Source organism: Sus scrofa, chromosome 13 (genome assembly GCF_054392235.1).
Source record: "Sus scrofa isolate SSC_HxYL_T2T_F1_AM1 chromosome 13, Sscrofa_HxYL_maternal_Yorkshire_Landrace_v2.0, whole genome shotgun sequence".
Taxonomy (NCBI): domain Eukaryota; kingdom Metazoa; phylum Chordata; class Mammalia; order Artiodactyla; family Suidae; genus Sus; species Sus scrofa.
In genome coordinates this window covers 41,739,239-41,758,937 of record NC_139395.1, presented here as the reverse complement: position 1 = coordinate 41,758,937, position 19,699 = coordinate 41,739,239, and the positions used below count along the sequence as shown (strand labels likewise).

The following is a 19,699-nucleotide window of genomic DNA, read 5'->3' as shown; positions in this document are numbered from 1 at the left end:
GCTACAGCTCCGATTAGACCCCTAGCCTGGGAACCTCCATATGCTGGGGGTGCAGCCCTAAAAAAAGACAAAAAAAAAAAAAAAACAAAAACCATTCTCTGGGATAACTTTGCAGCAATTCACAGAAGTACACCCAACTCTTGTTACATTTAGCTTTCTCAATTGCACTGCAACTGAAAATGGTTAGATGTTGAAAGCCAAATGGCTCCTTAGGCATGTCTGTATTCACTTAAGAAAGTTATAAAGGAAACAACAAGAATCATATACTCCAAAAAGCCTTCAGAGGACCATTTTATAACCGTTTCCTTTGTTAATGTCATCTCCCCATCTAAATCTGAACTTAATAGGAAACTTAATTCAAGACTTCAGTTTTCCCACAATACACCTGACTCTTGGGATAGTTCTACTATTGATAAACCTATTTAAAAAAATTTAAGAGTTCCTGTCATGGTGCAGCAGAAACAAATCTGACTGGTATCCATGGGGATGTGGGTTCGATCCCTGGCCTTGCTCAGTGGATTGGGGATCCAGCACTGCCATGAGCTGTGCTGTAGGTTGCAGATGTGACTTGGATCCCCAGTTGCTGTGACTGTGGTGTAGGACAGCAGCTGTGGCTCCAATTCAACCCCTAGCCTGGAAACTTCCATATGCTGTGGGCGTGACCCTAGAAAAACAAAAACAAACAAAAATTTAAAGTGACCTCTGTATCAATGAAGGATTAAATAATGAAGTGAAGTGTCAGTAGAATAAGCAAGAGAAACAAGAACCAAACATTCTACTAGGCCCAATCTCAGTGAGAGGCAGCAAAAAACATGGGGAAAACTCCTTAGACTACATCCAAACACCTAGAGGGATCCACTCTATCCCTCTTACTTGCTGATGGGGCACTAGCAGTAGTCCCAGTTGCAGTCCCAACTGAAAAATGGGAACAGTAATACTGAGCACACAAGGTCAACCTTAGGTTTAATATGAACATTAGGGAACACCCAGCACAAACAGGTACTTGCCTAGTATGGTTCAGAAGGCCATACCAGCTTGTATAATGATCAAGTGTATTGGCAAGAGTCCAAGGTGATCCATCTCATCAAGGGGCTAAGGATGTTTTACAATCTGTACCCAGTGATCTCCTGCTATCACCCAAAACCATGAACTCCTTTCACAGTTGTGCCCTGGACTCCCAAGCCCCACAACAACATGAAGCCAAAGAGTCTCATAAAAGTAGTCTCAGAGCCAAAAATGCTGCCACAAACTAGGTAGTAACAAGCTTCCCACTTCCTACAAGTTCCTACTTGTGTTCACATGACATTCAGCATCTTACCTCAATATGACAAGGAAGTTCATCAACAAACCAAAACAACAGACCTATTTATCATATAAACAAAACTCCAGCGAAGAACCTAATTTCTAATATTTCACAATTTTCCCTTCTTTCCAAATACTCCTGTCTATCATGGTATTCCACATTATCGTCTGTCATTTAGGTTATTTCATATGCAAATTTCTCCCAACATCTGAACTAGAATTGTCAAAATATTAAACACATATGGGGGGAAGCACAGAAGTTTATTTACTTTCCAATATAAATGACTAACCTTGAGAAATAAGGCAGTAATGTTCACAGCAATTTAATTTTTCCCCTAATTAACTGCTATTCATCTACTGACAACTGTATGAAGTTATAGGTAGAAAAGATTCATATAAACTTAGTATATTTGTTTTTTTGGGGTTTTTTTTTTTGCTTATTAGGGCATATGGAGGTTCCCGGCTAGGCGTCTAATCGGAGCTTCAGCTGCCAGTCACAGCCACAGCCACAGCCACAGCAACACCAGATCCAAGCCCCGTCTGTGACCTACACCACAGCTCACAGCAACTCCGGATCCTTAACCCACTGAGCAAGGCCAGGATTGCACCACTACAGGGAACTCCTTTTTTTTTTTTTTTTTTGCTTAAACTTATATTTGTATATGAAAAAGCTTCCCATTAGAACCTTCTGTACTGTTGATGGGAATGTAAATTGGTACAACCACTAAGGAAAACAGTATGGAGGTTCCTTAAAAAACTAAAAATAATTAGCATATGATCCAGCAATCCTAGTCCTTGGTTTACAACCAGAAAAGATGAAAACCCTAACTCAAAAAGATATATGAACCTCAATGTCCATAGTAGCCCTATTCACAATAGCCAAGAAATGGAGGCAACTTAAATGTCTATCAACAGATAAATGGATAAGGAAGATATGGGAGGTGTGTTGTGTGTGTACACACAATGGAATATTAGCCATAAAAAACAATGAAATACTGCAATTTGCAGCAATATGGATGGACCTAGAGATTACCATACTAAGTGAAGGAAATTAAAGACAAGTATCATATGACATCACTTATATTTAGAATCTAAAAAAATGGCAGAAATGAATATATTTACAAAACAGAGACTTAAGGACAAAGAAAACAGACATGGTTAACAAAAGGTAAAACAAGGTGAGAGATAAATTAGGACTTTGGAATTAATAGATACACCCTATAATATATAAAAAAAAGAACAAAAAGGACCTACTCCATAACACACAAGTAACACAGGTAACTATATTCAGTAACTTGCAATAACCTATAATGGAAAAAAATCTGATAAAGCACATATTTTTATAAGTTTTATATATTTTAAGTATATTTTATATAACACATAAAGTATACATAACTGAATCACTGTGCTCTACACTTGAAACACAACATTGTAAATCAACTATACTTCAATAAAATAAAAATCTCAAGGAAAAAAAAAGCTTCCTATTAGACTTCTGTCCTCCCACTTCCATGAAGTTTCCTACACACGTGTCTTCTGAAAAGCAAACATACACCTTTCTCCCGTAACACCAGAACACTTGGAACCAAAGGATGAAATCATCTCCGTTTGAGAGATGATTGTGAACTGGCTATCCATACCGTGTTAACGTTCTTTTCATAAAGTGTAAGTTAAACATTTTCTGAAACCTAAAGACATCCCCGAGCCCCTTTCCCCCACTCTGGGCTCCTCCTTCCCCACAACCCCCTGTGACCCGCGGCTTTAGCCGTGAACTAGGACACTGCCCCGTAGGAAGTGCCACCACTTCCTCCAGGCTCCGGAGAGGGTTAGCCTCGCGGCACTTTCTTTCTCCCCCGGGCTGGACTGAGCACAGCGCATACCTGAGGACAGAAGCCGCGCTAAGAAGAGGACAGAAGGAGTCGGCCGTTTCCCCTGCCCCGAGCTAGGGGCTGGGACGCCGCTCACCCCGCCTGCCGCGCTGGGGCAGGGCTGGGGTCCGCAGCCGTCCCTGGTCCCAAAGAGACCTCAGTGGACCACCAGCCCGCGTCCAAGTGCCACCCCTGCCGCTCGCCCCGCGGAGCCGCTTCCTTGACCTCGCGGGCGGCCCCCCGCGCGGAGGTCAAGAGCGTCTCGGCGCGGCTGGGGTCACACTCAGACCCGAAGGGCGCCCGCCGGGGTGAGAGCTTTTCCTTCGGGCTCCGCGCGGACTCGTACCGGGGTCGGACTCCAGAGCGGCCAGATAGGTTAGAGTCCTCGGGGGTGCCCGCGCTCCCGAACCCCCACGCGGCCTCCGCCGCCCTCACCTCTCACAGGCATCCGCGGAGTCCATCTCCTCCTCCTCTGCTGCCATGGCCGCAGTCGCCGCGCAGCCGTCAGGCCGCACCCCAAAGCCGGCTGACAGGCCGACTGGAATGCGCCGGGCTGCAGCCGCCCTTAAGCCCGCGGGCCGCGCATGCGTCGACTGTCCTCTGGCCTGACCTCGCAGTGCGGCCGCGCGCGTGCGCTGGAGAGCTATCCCGCCCCACCCGCCAGCTACGCCTGCGTCATCCCGTCTGACGCGCTCTGGTGCGGTCGCTGCGCAAGACTGTGAGCCTGGAGGAACCGGTGAGACTCCCTGGTTGAGTTAGGTGGTAACTAATTTCCATAATGACTGTATTAATGCCTCATTCTCTGATACTTATTGTCACGTGCTGGACACTGGACGGGTACCTAGCATTTCCCTCGGGACTGAGGCGCTACCTTCCGCTGAAGAGCCAAGGTAGTATTCGATAGTTGCTGCAATAGCGAACGGAAAAGCTTTGATGAAGGAGCTGTGGCCTGCGGCCGGCCCTTTCCTACAGGTGGGTGGCTAAGGGGAGAGGGCGACTCCTAGGACTCAGTCATTCGATATTCACCAATGTGCGGGACACTGCTCCAGGCGCTGGGGTTACAATGATGACCAAAGCCAGCAATTTCCGTCCACCCCACGCTCTATGCACCTAGGAGAAGGTAAAGAGTCAGCATTTCGGTACTTAGAGTTCTTGAAGGGGATCGCTAATGTAAATAGCAACAACGCTTGACCTGTTTTCGAGTCTTCCTCATCAGCTTCTACCTGCTTTTGTAGTTGCATCACTCTCTACTAGTCATTAATTTGTATTTACCTTTCGCCTGCTAAGTGCCCGCTCTGTTCTAGGCACTGAGAAACAGTGAATTGAAATAGGGCTTGTGCCTTAAAGGAACCTACGCTAATATATTATGCTTTGTTTTAGACACAGTTCATCACTCTTCCTAACTCTTCTCTGTCACTGCAGCCCCTTTTTCTCTCCTCCGAGTCCCAATAATCCAAACTATATGTCACTTATCTGGTACTCAGATTTTCAGACTTGTCTAATTGTTATGGCTTTTTAATGGACATTTTTGAATATTCTTCCAACTACACTAAAAGTTCCTTTAGGATGGGGGTGGTGCCTTCTGTGATTTAGTGGGGGGTGGGAAAGCAACTCATAATTCCTTGGGCATACCATCTCCATCTATCAGATCATATCCTTCTGGCGGCACTCTCTATATGGGCCAAACTGGTTATTGTGGACTCTCCTGCATAGAGTACAGTCCCAATCCAGTGGTGCTGATTCTAGTATCAAAACCTAAGAATGTGACAGCAACTATGGCAGCACCTTCAGAAAACTGGACTAGAGAGTATGCACCCTCAGAAGTCTTGGACGTGGAGTCTGCTCTCATAGATGCCTGTGGCTACTGCACAGTTTTAAAAAATCATTGATCGGTACTGATATTTATCCAGAAATTGACAGTGCAGTGTGTAGGGCTATGGGACTTCATGATCTTCCGCAAATCTGGGGGTAGCTCTGGCCCAGGCTTCATCTTGTTGCTGGTAGAGGAGTTGTCTTTGACTTTGGCAAGAAGTTGAAACTGGAATCAACCATCTGCCTAGCCCTCAGGATGCTGCCAGCAGTGAAAGAACCCTGATGCTCTATCCACATTTCCACACCACCCTGGAGCCTTTGGACTATGTCTTCCTGGGAGAAAATGAGGCCAACATCTATTGATGCAACCTGTACCTGGACAGCTCCTTCTACACCAGCCTCAATCACTGCTTAGGCCAGATCATCTCTATCACTGTCTCCCTGTATTTTGATAGTGCCCTGAGAGCAGACCTCCCTGAATTCCAGGCCAACCTGGTGCCTTATTTCCAAATCAGTTTCTCTTTGGCAATGTGCTAACCAATTACCTTGATTAAGCAGTACTTACTTTGGGGGAGCAGCCTAATTTGAGCCCTCAAGGCGAATACATGGCCTGCTGTGCATGCTCTACCTTGGAGCTGTAGAGTCCAAAGAACTAATGCTTCTCTTATACAACCAAGATCAAGTGTACCATAGAACTGATGACTGGTGCTACCATATGATTGATGACTGGTGCCTCGTTGGTTTCAAGGTTGGCTTTTATTTATTTATTTATTTATCAGCTGTGGTGTGCAGCGCCTTGATGTGGGATCTCTATTTCCAGGCCAGAGATTGAACCCAACCTGCAGCAGTGAAAGTGCTAAGTCCTAACCACTATACCACCAGGGAACTCCCGAAAATTTCAAGGTTGTCTTTAATTTCTAGCCCCCCTCAGCAGCGATGCCCCAGGGGAAAGGCTGAGCAATACCATAGCCATCATAGGAGTCTGGGCCTTTATCATAAATCTGCCAAGCTAGCACTTGCAAACAAGAATGAGAATGAGGGATGGAGGATTTTCTGAGGACTTCTATGGCCTGGCTGCACTATAAATGTTTATAAAGTTCTGTAATTTAACAGTAAGAAAGCAAGCGTGGCAGGGAAATAAGGACATGGGATGTAAAGGTAAATGGTAGCTGGATCAGGGGAGGGGGCTGGTACCAATCAGCTATTGATCTTGGTGGGTTGGGGTGGGGGAGGGGCCACATGATTAGAGCTTCTCAGACTCAAATCTGCATGCAAACTTCCTGTGGATTTTGTTAAATGGCAGATTAACTCTGTAGGTCTGGGGTGGGGCCTGAGATTCTCTTTTTCTAACTGATTCCCAGTGACGCCTATATTCCTGCTGCTGCTAGTTAGCAGACTGCCCTTTAAATAAAACCATGGAAATGTTCTAAATCCCCAGTTTCAACTCTAGTAACCACAAGCCACGTGTATCGATGGAGCATTTGAAATTTAGCCATTGTGACTGAATTTTCAATTTTAATTAATTTAAATTTTAAAAGCCCTGTGTGGCTGATGCTCCCATGTTAGACAGCAGGGTCTCAATCGCATAGTCTTCATCTATGAGAATGAGAGTTTGAGACTAGATGATTCCCCCAAGGTCTCTTCTAACGTTCTGTGATTCCAAGTTGTCATTTTCAAAGTGCGTGTGGAGGGTGAGCATAGGAGTTGCGTGACAGAATGGCTGTTAAAGTCTGGAGTAAAGCATGAATGGTAGAGAGCTCCACCATTGTGGGGTAGGGGAAGAGGAGCATGTTCTTCTAGGGGCTAGATTCTAGAGCTCAGGGCTGGCGCTGCCCCCCATAGATACAAGACTCTGACTAGCTAATGTCACTGGAACTCTCAGAACCTGATAAAAGACCTTCAGCAAGATGCAAAAGCCAGGCCCTAAGGGAAAAGAGTGATGAATTTAACCACATCCAAATTTGAAACATCTGTGTGAAAAATGATACTGAAGCACAATGCAAAAATATGGGATGGACCAGGAAAATCTGTTTGGCCATGTTAGAAAACCATGGTTTAATCTCTTCAATTTATAAAGAAAAATTGAGAAAACAGAGTAAAAAAATATTCCCGCAGTTTTCTCTCAGGCCATAAACAGCCAGAAGATGCTCACACTCATTTGTAATCAAGGGAATGCAAATTGAAACCATGATAATATAAATGAAAAAGGCTCATAGTTCTAAATATTGGCAAGAACTTGGGTTGGTGGAGAACGTTTCAACCCAGTTGGCGGGAGTGCTAATTGATAACAGCCATTTGGAAAATTGTTTGAGAGTTACCTGTTAAAAGTGTAAGATTAATGTACCCTCTGGTCCAGAAATTTAACTTCTGGGGGTCTGGCCTTTCTCACATGCAGATAGAGACATATAAAAGTGTTTCCCCCAGTATTCTAATACCAAAGAAAATTTAATAAGGATGCCTATGATTCAATAAAATCCTGTAAACCACCTCTCCCATGATATGAAATACTGTGGTAGCAATTAAGAAAAATGAGGTAAATCTATATGTACTAATATGCAAAGTGCTCCAGAGCAAATGTAGAAAAAGCAAAAATCCATGAAATTGCCAGAAGTTGGTTCTTTGATATAAAATTGATAAATTCCAGCTAACTGATCAAAGGAAAAAGAAGTGCAAGTAAATAATATCAGGTTTAGAAAAGAGGGTATTACTACAGAGCCTAGCAACATAAGAAATATATATCTAGGCAACATCACAAAGAGCTTATGCCAATAAATTTGGCAACTTAGATAAAAAAGACAAAACATTTAGAGACCATAACTTGCCAAAACTGGCCAGATACAGTGGAAAACCTGAATACCTCAATATCTATTTTTAATTAAATAATTAATTTTAAGAAAGACTTTCCACAAAGTATTTTTTCAAAAAGTTAATTAATTGCCCCCCTATGGTAGAATAAGATGGCCACAAATTCTTTGCCACTTCTCAGTAGTGAGAGTTGGAGTCTGTTTTTCATCCCCTTCAACTGACCTGTGGCTTGTTTTGACCAATAGAGTGTGACAGAAGTGATGCTCTGTAATTCCAAGGCTGGAACGTAAAGATATCTGTAGCTTCGTTATTCACCCATTTATACATTTCCTTTTGAAAATCAACTGCTGTGGCAAAAGTCTGGCTACCCTGAGATTGCCATGCTGTGAGGAAGCTCTGCTATCCAGGTGGAGAGAGGGCCACCAGACTTGTGAGTGAAGCAGTCTTAACATTTTCAGCCCATGAACCTGTCACCTGAATCAGCTGAGTGAATGACACCAGCCAATACCAAGTGAATTAAAATATCTGCCCAGATGAGCTTGAACTCCTGACTCACAGAATTGTGAGAGAATAAAATAGTGGTTGTTTAAACCCACTGCATTAATTGTCATATAGCAGTAGATAATTGAATCACCCTCATATTGTATAGTAATAACCCTTTACCCCACCAGTGTATGATGCGTTATTTCATATGCTAAATGGATAGTTGACTTATTGAGTTAAATTTTTTTCACAAAAAAAATTTTACAAAGTTTTGTTTTTTTAACTTTTAAGATAATTGCCGATTCACATGCATTTGTGAGAATGATACAGAGACCCCATGTATCCTTTACTGGTTTCCCCTTGTGGTAGCATTTTGCAAAACTAAAGCACAATGTCACAATCAGAATATTAATGTTGATATAATAAAGATATAGAACATTTCCATCACCACAAGAATCCCTCCATTGCCTTTTATAGCCACACCTGCTTCTCTCCTACACACAAAACCCCTCCATCCTTAACCTCTGGCAACCACTAGTCTATCTCTATTTTTGTCATTTCGAGAGTATTACATAAATGGAATCATACAGCGTGTAATCATTGGAGATTGACTTTTTTCTCTCAGAATAATTTTCTGGAGATTCATATACTTGTCATATGAACAAAAAGTTCATTCTTTTTTATAGCTGAGTAGTTTTCCATGGTTGAATTACCACACTTTGTTTAGTCATTCACCTGTTGAAGGACATCTGGGTTGTTCCCAATTTTTGGATATTACAAATAAAGCCACCATAGACATTTGTGTACAGGTTTTTATGTGAAACTGAATTTTCATTTTTTTCTGGTATAAATGCCCAAGAATTTGCATTTATACTTTGTAACTGCTAGGTCATATGATAGTTGGAATTTAGTGTTTTTTTAAAAAACTGCCAAACTGTTTCCAGAGTGGATATACCATTTTCTGTTCCCAATATAATTGAGTTAATTTCTCCATTATCCTCACCAACATTTGATGTTGTCTCTATTTTTTGTTTAGCCATTCTGATAGGCTGGTAGTGTTGTCCCATTATGGTTTTAATTTGCAATTCCTTGATGACTAGTGCTGTTGAGCATCTTTTCATATGCTTATTTGCCATGTGTTTATCTTTTTTGATGAAATGTCTGTTCATTTAGGTCTTTTGCACATTTTCTCGCTATTAAGTTTTGAGAACTTTTTATATTTTGTCTTTTTTTTTTTTTTTGTCTTTTTTTTAGAGCCACACTTGTGGCATATGAAGGTTCCCAGGATAGGGGTCCAATTGGAGCTGTAGCCACTGGCCTCCACCATAGCCACAGCAACGCAGAATCCGAACCACGTCTGTGACCCTCACCACAGCTCACAGCAACACCGGATCCTTAACCCACTGAGCGAGAGCAGGGATGGAACCCGTGTTCTCACTGATGCTAGTCAGATTCATTAACCATTGATCTATGACGGGAACTCCACATGTATCTTTGAAAATTATGGTTTTCTCCAAGTATTGGTACATATATACAGTGGAATATTACTCAGGCATAAAAAAGAATGAAATAATGCCATTTGTAACAATATGGGTGGACCTTGAGATTATTATATTAAGTGAAGTAAGTCAGACAGAGAAAGACAAACATCATATGATATCACTTATATGTAGAATCTTAAAAAATGATTCAAATGACTATCTTAAAAAATGTAAACAGACTCACAGACTTTGAAAAAAAAACTTATGGGAGTTCCCACCGTGGCACAGCAGAAAAGAATCTGATTAGGAACAATGAGGTTGTAGCTTGATCTCTGGCCTTGCTCAGAGGGTTAAGGATCTGGTGTTGCTGAGAGCTGTGGTGTAGATTCCAGACACGGGAACTGCCATATACCATGGGTGTGGCCCTAAAAAGCCAAAAAAAGAAAAAAGAAAGAAAGAAAAAACTTATGGTTACCAAAGAGGAAAGGTGGCAGGGAGGGATAATTAGGAGTTCGGGATTAGTAGATACACACCACTATATATAAAATAGATAATCAACAAGGCTCTACTGTATAGCACAGGGAACTCTACTCAATATTTTGTAATAGCCTATATGGGAAAAGAATCTGAAAAAAATAGATATATGTATATGTATAACTGAATCACTTCACTGTACACCTGAAACTAACACAACATTGTAAATCAAATGTACTTCAATTTTAAAAATAGGAAAAAGAAAAAAGAGGCTACCCAGTAATACATTAAAAACTGTTGGTGATTGCAACAAATGGTGCTAGAACAACTGGATGTCCATAGGCAACAAACAAACGTAAACCTTTGACCCAAACCTCTCACTTTATTCAAATATTAACCCAAAATGGATCGTGGACTTAAGTGTAACATCTAAAACCATAAAACTTTTAGAAAAATGGAGAAAATCTTCAAGAACTCAGGCAAACAATTTTTAGATAACTCAAAAAGCATAAGCCGTAAAACAAATCGATACATTGGGTTTCATTTTTTTCAAAGTTTTATTGAAATATAGCTGATTTACAATGTTGTGATAATTTCTGCTATACAGTATAGTGATGTCTGCTATACAATATACATAAACGATGTCCATTCTTTTTCAGATTCTTTTCCCATGTAAATCATCACAGAGTATTGATTGCATAGAGTTCCCTGTGCTATACAGCAGGTCCCTGTTAGCCAATCATTCCATATACCACAGTGTGCATAAGCCAACCCCAAACCTCCAGTTCATCCGTCCCCACCACCTGTCCCCTTTGGTAACTATGTTTTCAAAATCTGTGAGTCTGTTTCTGTTCCACAAATAAGTTCATTTGTATATTTTTTTCACATTCTGCATAATACATGATATTGGATGATATTTGTTTTTCTCTAACTTCACTTAGTATAATAATCTCTAGATCAGTCCATTTTGTTGCAAATGGCATTATTTCATTCTTTTTTATGGCTGAGTAATATTCCATTGTCTGGGTATACCACATCTTTACCCATTCCTCTGTCAATGGACATTTAGGTTGCTTGGCTAGTATAAATAGTGCTTCTATGAACATAGAAGCATATCTTTTCAAATCAGGGTTTTCTCCAGATATATGTCCAGGAGTGGGATTGCTGGATCATATGGCAACTCATTTTTAGTTTTTTTAAGGACCCTCCATACTGTTCTCCATAGTGGCTGTACCAATTTATATTCCCACCAGCAGTGTAGTAGAGTTTCCTTTTTTCCTCACCCTCTCCAGCATTTATTGTTTGTAGACTTTTTGATGATGGCCAGTGTGAGGTGGTACCTCATTATAGTTTTGGTTTGCAGCTAATGTCTTTCTAATACTTTTCATGACTTCTTAGGAAACCTAAACTTTGATGGAGAAGAAAAGCACAGAAGTTACAGTCCAATTTCAATCTCAGATGTCTCTGGAGTTGGAGGCAGGAAGGATAGGGAAGGACAAAGCCCGAGAGGCTAGCATTCAATTTGTGGTCATGTCCCCTGACCCCAAGAAATTTGAAGTCATGATGATTTGGGGAGAGAATTTTAAAAGCCTCTTTTTTCTCCACCTTCCACATCATTTCATAATAATAGTAGAAGAGTCCTAGATTTTTATTTGCAGTAGAATCAACATTTTTAAGAGGGAATTTTTATCTTTTACCTTTCATTCTGGTTGTTTTTTTCTGATCAGTCCATGCTGAAATAATAAGCATCCTCATAAGCCAGGGGAAATGTTGCCCTCCAAAATGTTGACATTGAAAATGTCAGTTGCCTTTCTGTGTTTGAACTTACAAGAGCAAAACTCATCTATGTAGTCATTATGCCACTGAACATTTGTATCAGGAGCAGGTTTGCACAGTAGCAGAAAGAAAGTGTTCATACCCATAATTCCCTTTGACATTTATGTTGCCTGTTTATTTACCCCTTCACCATTCTGGAAATGTATCCTTCAGTTTGATACAGTTTATTGAATATCCATTCCGTTTAGTCTGCGCTTGTGGCAGAATACAAACAGCAATTGATGACCTGGCTCTATCACATTTTCTGAGAAGTGGGAAATATCTGTTTGTAATGCAATAAATACTTGATTCTAAGTAATTCAGCAAATTGGCTTATTTAGCTTGAGCTCTGCAGGGATGCACAGAGTGGAACAATTTTCACCCATCATTGATTCCACACTGAAATATGTTATGATTGTGTTTGCCTGCAGCTGGAAGAACTTTGTGGTGGTATGAGTGAACGAGCAGTTAGTGAAAATACTGTCTGAGTCAGTGCAAAACTAGCAATGATCTTAGTGCTTACTGCTTATGGAGCCAGCTCTTGTGGATTGATGAGAGTCTACTGTTAAATATTCAAATTTTGTGGAGTTTCTCCTGTGGCAGAGTGGGTTAAGGATCTGACTTCAGTGGCTTGGGTTGCTGCGAAGGTGCAGGTTCAGTCCTCGGCCTGGCTCAGTGAGTTAAAGGATCTGCTGTTGCCGCGTCTGCAGTGTAGGTCACAGATGCACCTCAGATTCCATCCCTGGCCCAAGAACTTCTATATGCCGTGGGTGTGGCTATTAAAAAAAAAAAAAAAAGAATTTTGTGAGCTGGATGTTAAACCTTGTGAGAGTTTGAATTTGGGAGTATTTACACCCTAGAAATTGGCAATCATTTCAAATCAGGGCTTTTTTTTTTTTTTCTTTATTGAGAGCTGGTTTATCAACACACCATCAACCACTCTATCTAGATATAGGAGAGTTACAAAAGAAATGGCAGGCCAAGAAATTAAGGTTTCACAGGGGAAAGGAAATGAACACAAGTCAACTAAAAATACACAAAGCAAAGGATGACAAGGTATAACATCTTTCTGTAGAGGTACACGGGTATAGAGAAGCACATGAAAGCATTGGAAAAATAGAGACCTGGTTATAAAATCAAGTGTAATGATTTATGAAAGTAAATCTCAAATAAGGCTTGTTTTCTTTATTTACTTATTTTTTGGCTTTTTTTTTTTTTTTTTTTTTTGTCTTTTGTTGTTGTTGTTGTTGCTATTTCTTGGGCCGCTCCCGCGGCATATGGAAGTTCCCAGGCTAGGGGTCCAATCGGAGCTGTAGCCACTGGCCTACGCCAGAGCCACAGCAACGTGGGATCCGAGCCGCGTCTGCAACCTACACCACAGCTCATGGCAATGCCGGATCGTCAACCCACTGAGCAAGGGCAGGGATCAAACCCGCAACCTCATGGTTCCTAGTCGGATTCGTTAACCACTGTGCCACGACGGGAACTCTTTGTTTTCTTTTAAATTGAAGTACACAGCACAGATCATAATGATTATCACAAGGTAAACATAGCCACATAAGTACAATCCATGTTATTAAGCAAATTTTCTAGGAGAAAATAGAACACTCTGACAGAGATTAATGGACCAGGCAATCCAGGAAGGCATGCAGCAGAAGAGTTGGCTTGCAGCTTCACAACAGATGAATTTTCAGGAATTTGACTTGGGCAATATAACCAGCTCTGGATTTTTATTTTATTTTAATAGATGTTGCAAATCAGTTTATGAAGACTTTTTTTTTTTTTTTAATCTGTGTTGATGAAGATATCTTTAAGGCTACCTTTAGGGCCTTTGTCCTTTGAAATTTGAAGGTGTTGCTTAGCTACTCTTCTCTCCCTCTCTCTCTCTGTTTTTTTTTTTTTTTTTTTTTTAGAGCCGCATGTCCAGCATACAGAGGTTCCCAGGCTAGGGGTTGAATTGGAACTGCAGCTGCTGCTTACACCACAGCCACAGCAACACCAGATCCAAGCCACATCTGTAACCTACTCTGCAGTTCATGGCAACCCCAGATTCTTAACCCACTGAGTGGGGCAAGATCAAAACCACATCTTCATGGATACTAGTTGGGTTTGTAAACCTCTGAGCCACAATGGGAACTCCTCTTCCTCTCTTTTTAATAACGTCTCTGATTTAATATAATTTCTTCAACTGCTGGTGAGGAAATGGATTGTTAATAAGTGTCTTCCAGTTTCAGTAGTTCATGCAATGTGTGTATTGCTGTCTGCTACTTTAGTATCATTAACGAATCAGTCACCCAAAACCAGATAGAAAAGTGATTGCCAGGTTAACAGTTCAGCCCCCCAAATCCAGAATGAGATGTCTCATGCTCCTTGTAACTGAAATTCTTATTAATCTTTTCTTATTTTTTTTGAATTATCGCTGAAATTTAGCCTTTATTCAGGTGGAAGACTTTTTTTTCTCTTGAGAGAAAGAAAACAAAGGGACATTAAGTACTACCTTTTGACTTATTCTTCAGCACTCAAAATATAGGTTTAATTCCAAAACCAATGTTTACACTTTGAAGAGCATATAAATCAGGATTTGAATTAAAAACCCTGAACTTGTGACAGAAATATAGTACTATTTTAACTGAAAATGTTCTTTAACGTGTAAATTACTTTAATTACAATAATATGATTTTTTTGTCATCTATGCAAGCTCTTGCCTCTTTGGAGTTATTAGAATGAAATGTACTGAAAATAAAACAAAAAACCCAGTAAATAACACTGAAGGCACATGATAAAAATTCTTTATCATTATATAATTTAACATCCCCAAGTTGGGAATTATAAAAATGAAGATAGCAATGTTTCTAGTGTTGCTTACAATGAGAGCATTACCCAGCTTTACTCATAATGATTTGAATAATATAATCACCCTTAGACTAGGTGGTGGCCAAACAGTAAATCCCAAGGGTTTCACTGATTTCCTCTTACTCTATCTTTGAACAGGAGCAGTGTATTTTTTTAGAGAAGTGTTGATAAAGAGAGGGGAAAGTAAATGAAAAGGGTAACATTACGCTGGTAAATAAAGAAAAATGTATTGTGTTTTCTGTAATAAGCTGCCTTAAGAATCACCATGCTTGAAAGCCAAGATTTTTCTTTAGAACTAAAAAAAAAAAAAAATTAAAAGATATTGCCTTTCTCCCCTCATTTAAATTTTTTCCTATTGAAATACGTGTACAAAAAAGTGCACAAAACAAATATCCAGCCCAGTGCTTTATTATGAAGCAAAAACTCATGTAACCACCACCCAGGTCAAGAAGTGGAACATTCCAAACATCCCTAAAACCTCCCCCATATGCCATTCAGTCATTACTCCTCCTCTCTAAAGCTAGCTCCTCTCTTCACTTATAACACCACAGTTTAGTTTTGCCTGGTCTTGATCTTTACATAAACAGATTCATCAAGAATATGAGCTTTAGGGAGTTCCCATACTGTGCAGTGGGCTAAGGATCTGGCATTGTCACTGCAGTGCCTCATGTTGCTGCCCTGGAGCAGGTTCCATCCCTGGCCCATGAACTTAGCACATGCCAAGGGTGCAGCCAAAAAACAGAGTATGAGCTTTGGTGTCTGGCTTTTTTCACACAACATTCCTCCATGATTCTGGTCCCTGTAAAATGTTTCTTTTGTTCCAAGCAGCTGCTTTTTCTTTGAAGGCTTGCTTTGTGATTTTAGATATATCTTAACAGTTTTTTATATTAGCTTTTGACCCTTCCTGTGCCTTGGTGAACCTTCCATTTCCATGGACTTTATTTTATTTTCTATTTCTTGTTTTTTTTTTAGGGCTGCACCCATGGCATATGGAAGTTCCCAGGCTAGGGGCTGAATCGGAACTGCAGCTGCCTGTCTATGCCACAGTTGCAGCAATGCCAGATCTGAGCCGTGTCTGTGATCTACACCACAGCTCATGGCAACTCCAGATCCTTAACCCACTGAGTGGGGCCAGGGATGGAACCCACATCCTCATGGATATTAGATTCATTACTGCTGAGCCACAATGGGAGCTCCCATTCCTATTCCCATGGACTTTAAAAATACACCTTAAGCAAGATAGCTAGCTAGCTAGCTCAAGTTCTCCAGAGGCAGTTTGTTTTAATGGCTACATTGACAGCATATGGAAATTTCAGAGACAGAATCTGAGTGAAAGTGTTAACAACACCAGATCCTTTAACCCACTTTGCTGGGCCAGGGATTGAGCCTGCCCCTCTGCAGCAACCCAAGATGCTACAGTCAGATTCTTAACCTGCTGCACCACAATGGGAACTCACAGAGGGAATTTTTAAAGCTAGTATTTCCAGCATAACTTGTGCTATTATAATAGTTCATAGTTTTTCCATGGACTCTTCACATAGCAGTGGTTGTGTGCTCTTACAGTGGGTTTTACCTGATGGAAGTGGCACCAGTAGGCAAAAGAGAAAGAAAACTCAAAATGTAAATATAAATACAAAATACTCATTTTTAACATCAAACTTTCCAGATTGAATACACATTTTATAGGAAAGCTTAAAAGCGTGTAATTTGTTTAGATCTTTAACTTTTCTCACACAATAAATAAAAACACAGCTGCTTTCAAAGATGAAATTTGTGAGACACTGACACTGTATCAGTTCAGTTCTTCAATCATTGCAACTCCCATGGGCCATCTGAAGCCAGAAGAAAGGTACCTGAAGGATACGAGGGGCTATAGAATAGATGGGAGACTGGATAATGGGGCTAGAATAAGGCCGTATTAGATCCCAGAAAGACACTCAATAGCTCTTTCATAGCAGGAAGAATGTGGGCAAGCGCTATGAGTTAGGTGGAATTAAATTCATTTTTAGTCTGTTCTTCAGCTCAAGATTCACATTCTAAGGAGGGAACAAAGAATTGCTTTGACTTGAGTCAAATCCCTTCCTTTTATAGCTAGGCAGAGAGGATAGTGGGAGGAGGAGGAGAACTTCAGTAACTGGTCAATGAATGAAAGGTAATCCTAATAAAGGAAACTGAGGGGCAGACAAGAAAGGGAAATGGATACAAGGAAGCCCCAAACAAACAATATCTACTTCATCCTCCAACAACTTGACATCCATTTTGCATCTAATGTGGGACAGTGGAAATTGAAGTCCCTGATTTATGGAGAGAGTTTGAGAAATGCACAGTTTATTTTGCTATCATTTCCCTGCTTCTTACAGCTTTAGGACTGTTAGAATCATTGCTGTTCCCAGACTTTATTTCTGGACATCTCTGTCCTGATTTTTTTAAAAAACCAAAATCAGAAATTGCACATCTCTGGAGCTCCTTAGAGAAAAGCAGAATTGGATAAGGAACCTTGTGATGATCACATTTCTTGGTATGAATTGCATCTAAGCATTCTTAGAATGGAAATTTTTAATGACTGTATTCTCTTCTAAGGTTTTGTTTACAAAAATACTAGCAAAAAATTGAAGGGGAGGCTTTCCCTTTTAGGCTTTAACTAGTTAACTGTAAAGAGTTAAAGTCCTTACCTTTTATTGGAATCTTTGTATGACATTAAAAAAAAATTGTCTCTGATCTCACTGTGTATACATGTAAAGGAGAACGATTGTTAGAAGCTTTTCTAAATCATGTTTCAGAGTCTGTGATCACTATGCCTCATGGAATTAATGTTAAGCCTATATTTTGCTTCCTGAAAAAGATATAAAAGTCAGTGACCACAAAGATGGTTTAACCTATGCAAATTAACCAATGTGATGCACTGCATCGACAAAAGACAAAAACCACATAATCATCTCAATACATGCCGAAAAACCATTTGATAAACTTCAACACCCAGCATGATAAAAACTCTTACCAAAGTGGGTATAGAGGGAACATATCTCAACATAATTAAAGTTCTTTATGACAAACCTACAGACAGCATAACACCCAGTGGTAAAGAGCTGAAAGCTTCTCACTAAAATCTGGAATTGGGAACAAGACAAGGATGCCTACTCTCAGCACCTCTATTCAATGTTGTACTGGAAGTCCTGGCCACAGCAATCAGACACACAAAAAAAGGGGGTGGGGGAGAGGAAGGGAGAAAGAAATAAAAGGTGTCCAAATTGGAAAGGAAGAGGTAAAATTGTCATTATATGCAGATGACATGGTATTATGTGTAGAAAACCCTAAAGACCACACAAAAGCTACTCAAAATGGTTAACAAATTAAGCAAGTTAGCAGGATGTAAGATTAACATACAGATATCTGTTGCATTTCTTTACACTAGCAATGAAATATCAGAGAAATGAAAAAAAAAAAACCCTTTTAAAATCTCATTTAAAAAGACTTAGGAATAAACCTGACCAAGGAGTTAAAAGACATATGCTGAGAACTATAAAACATTGATAAAGGAAATTGAAGGTGAGTCAAAGAAATGAAAAGATATCCCAAGCTCTTTAAGAATTAATATTGTTAAAATGTCCATACTACCCAAAGCAGTCTACAGGTTTAATGCAGTCCCTGTCAAGTTACCCATGACATTTTTCACATAACTAGAACAAATAATCCTAGAATTTATATAGAATCATAGAAGACCCAAAATTGCCTAAGTAATCCTGAGGGAAAAGAACAAAGCTGGAGGCACAACCTTCCCAGGCTTCAGACAATACTACAAAGTTAAGTCATCAAAACACTGTGATACTGGCACAAAAACAGACATGGGTCAGTGGAACAGAATAGAGAGCTCAGAAGCAAACCCACACAACTACAGTCAATTCATCTTTGACAAAGGAGGCAAGTATATACAGGAGAGAAGACAATCTCTTTAGCAGTTGGTGTTGGGAAAGCTGGACAGCTGCATGAAAATCAATGAAGTTAGAACACACCTTCACACCATACACAAAAATAAACTTACATTGGCTTAAAAAAGTAGGTATAAGATGTGACACCATGAAACTCCTAGAGGAGAACATAGGCAAACATTCTCAAACAAAAATCATACCAATGTTTTCTTAGGTCAGTCTCCCAAGGCAATAGAAATAAAAGCTAAAATAAACAAATGGGACCTAATGATACTTAGAAGCTTTTGTACAGCAAAGGAAACTATAAAACCAAAAGACAACCTACAGACTGGCAGAAAGTATTTGTAGGAGTTCCCATCGTGGCACAGTGGAAACGAATCTGACTAGGAACTATGAGGTTGCAGGTTTGATCCCTGGTCTCACTCAGTGGTTATGGATCCGGCATTGACATGACCTGTGGTGTAGGTCGCAGACACATTGCTGTGGCTGTGGTGTAGGCCCGCAGCTGTAGCTCCAAATGGACCCCTAGCCTGGGAACCTCCATGTGCTGCGGGTGTGGCCCTAAAAAGACAAAAAAAAAAAAAAGTATTTGCAAGTGATGTGACTGACAAGGGCTTAATTTCCAAAATATACGAAAAGCTCATGCAACTCAATAACAAAAAACAACCAAATCAAAAAATGGGCAGAAGGCCTAAATAAACATCTCTCCAAAGATGACATACAGATGACCAATAGGCACATAAAAAGATACTCAACATCAGTAATTTTTTTTTTTTTTTTCAGAGAGGACAGTGCATTAGAAGTCAGGTGGGCTTAAGGCAGGATTCACAGGGAGAGTCTCCAGAGGGGACAGCCAGCTTCTGGAAGCTGGGGTTATCCA

General features: G+C 40.4%; 2 protein-coding genes across 3 annotated transcripts in view; one reads left to right on the top strand and one right to left on the bottom strand.

Moving 5' to 3' along the window:
- ABHD5 (abhydrolase domain containing 5, lysophosphatidic acid acyltransferase) overlaps positions 1–3,658 on the bottom strand; it is a 47,483-nt gene extending 43,825 nt beyond the window's left edge. The window contains 1 exon segment of the mRNA NM_001012407.1: positions 3,606–3,658. Coding sequence (NP_001012407.1) covers positions 3,606–3,652 — 47 coding nt within the window. The 5' untranslated portion in view covers positions 3,653–3,658.
- A 203-nt stretch (positions 3,659–3,861) lies between these two features.
- The window catches only part of ANO10 (anoctamin 10), a 274,985-nt gene continuing 259,147 nt past the window's right edge, over positions 3,862–19,699 (top strand). Inside the window, exon 1 of one of the 2 annotated variants that reach the window (XM_013981531.3) lies at positions 3,862–3,906. The gene's annotated coding sequence lies outside the window, so the exon portion shown is untranslated. Of the gene's footprint in view, positions 4,143–19,699 lie in introns of both variants that reach the window. The other variant, XM_021071718.2, reaches the window with a different exon arrangement.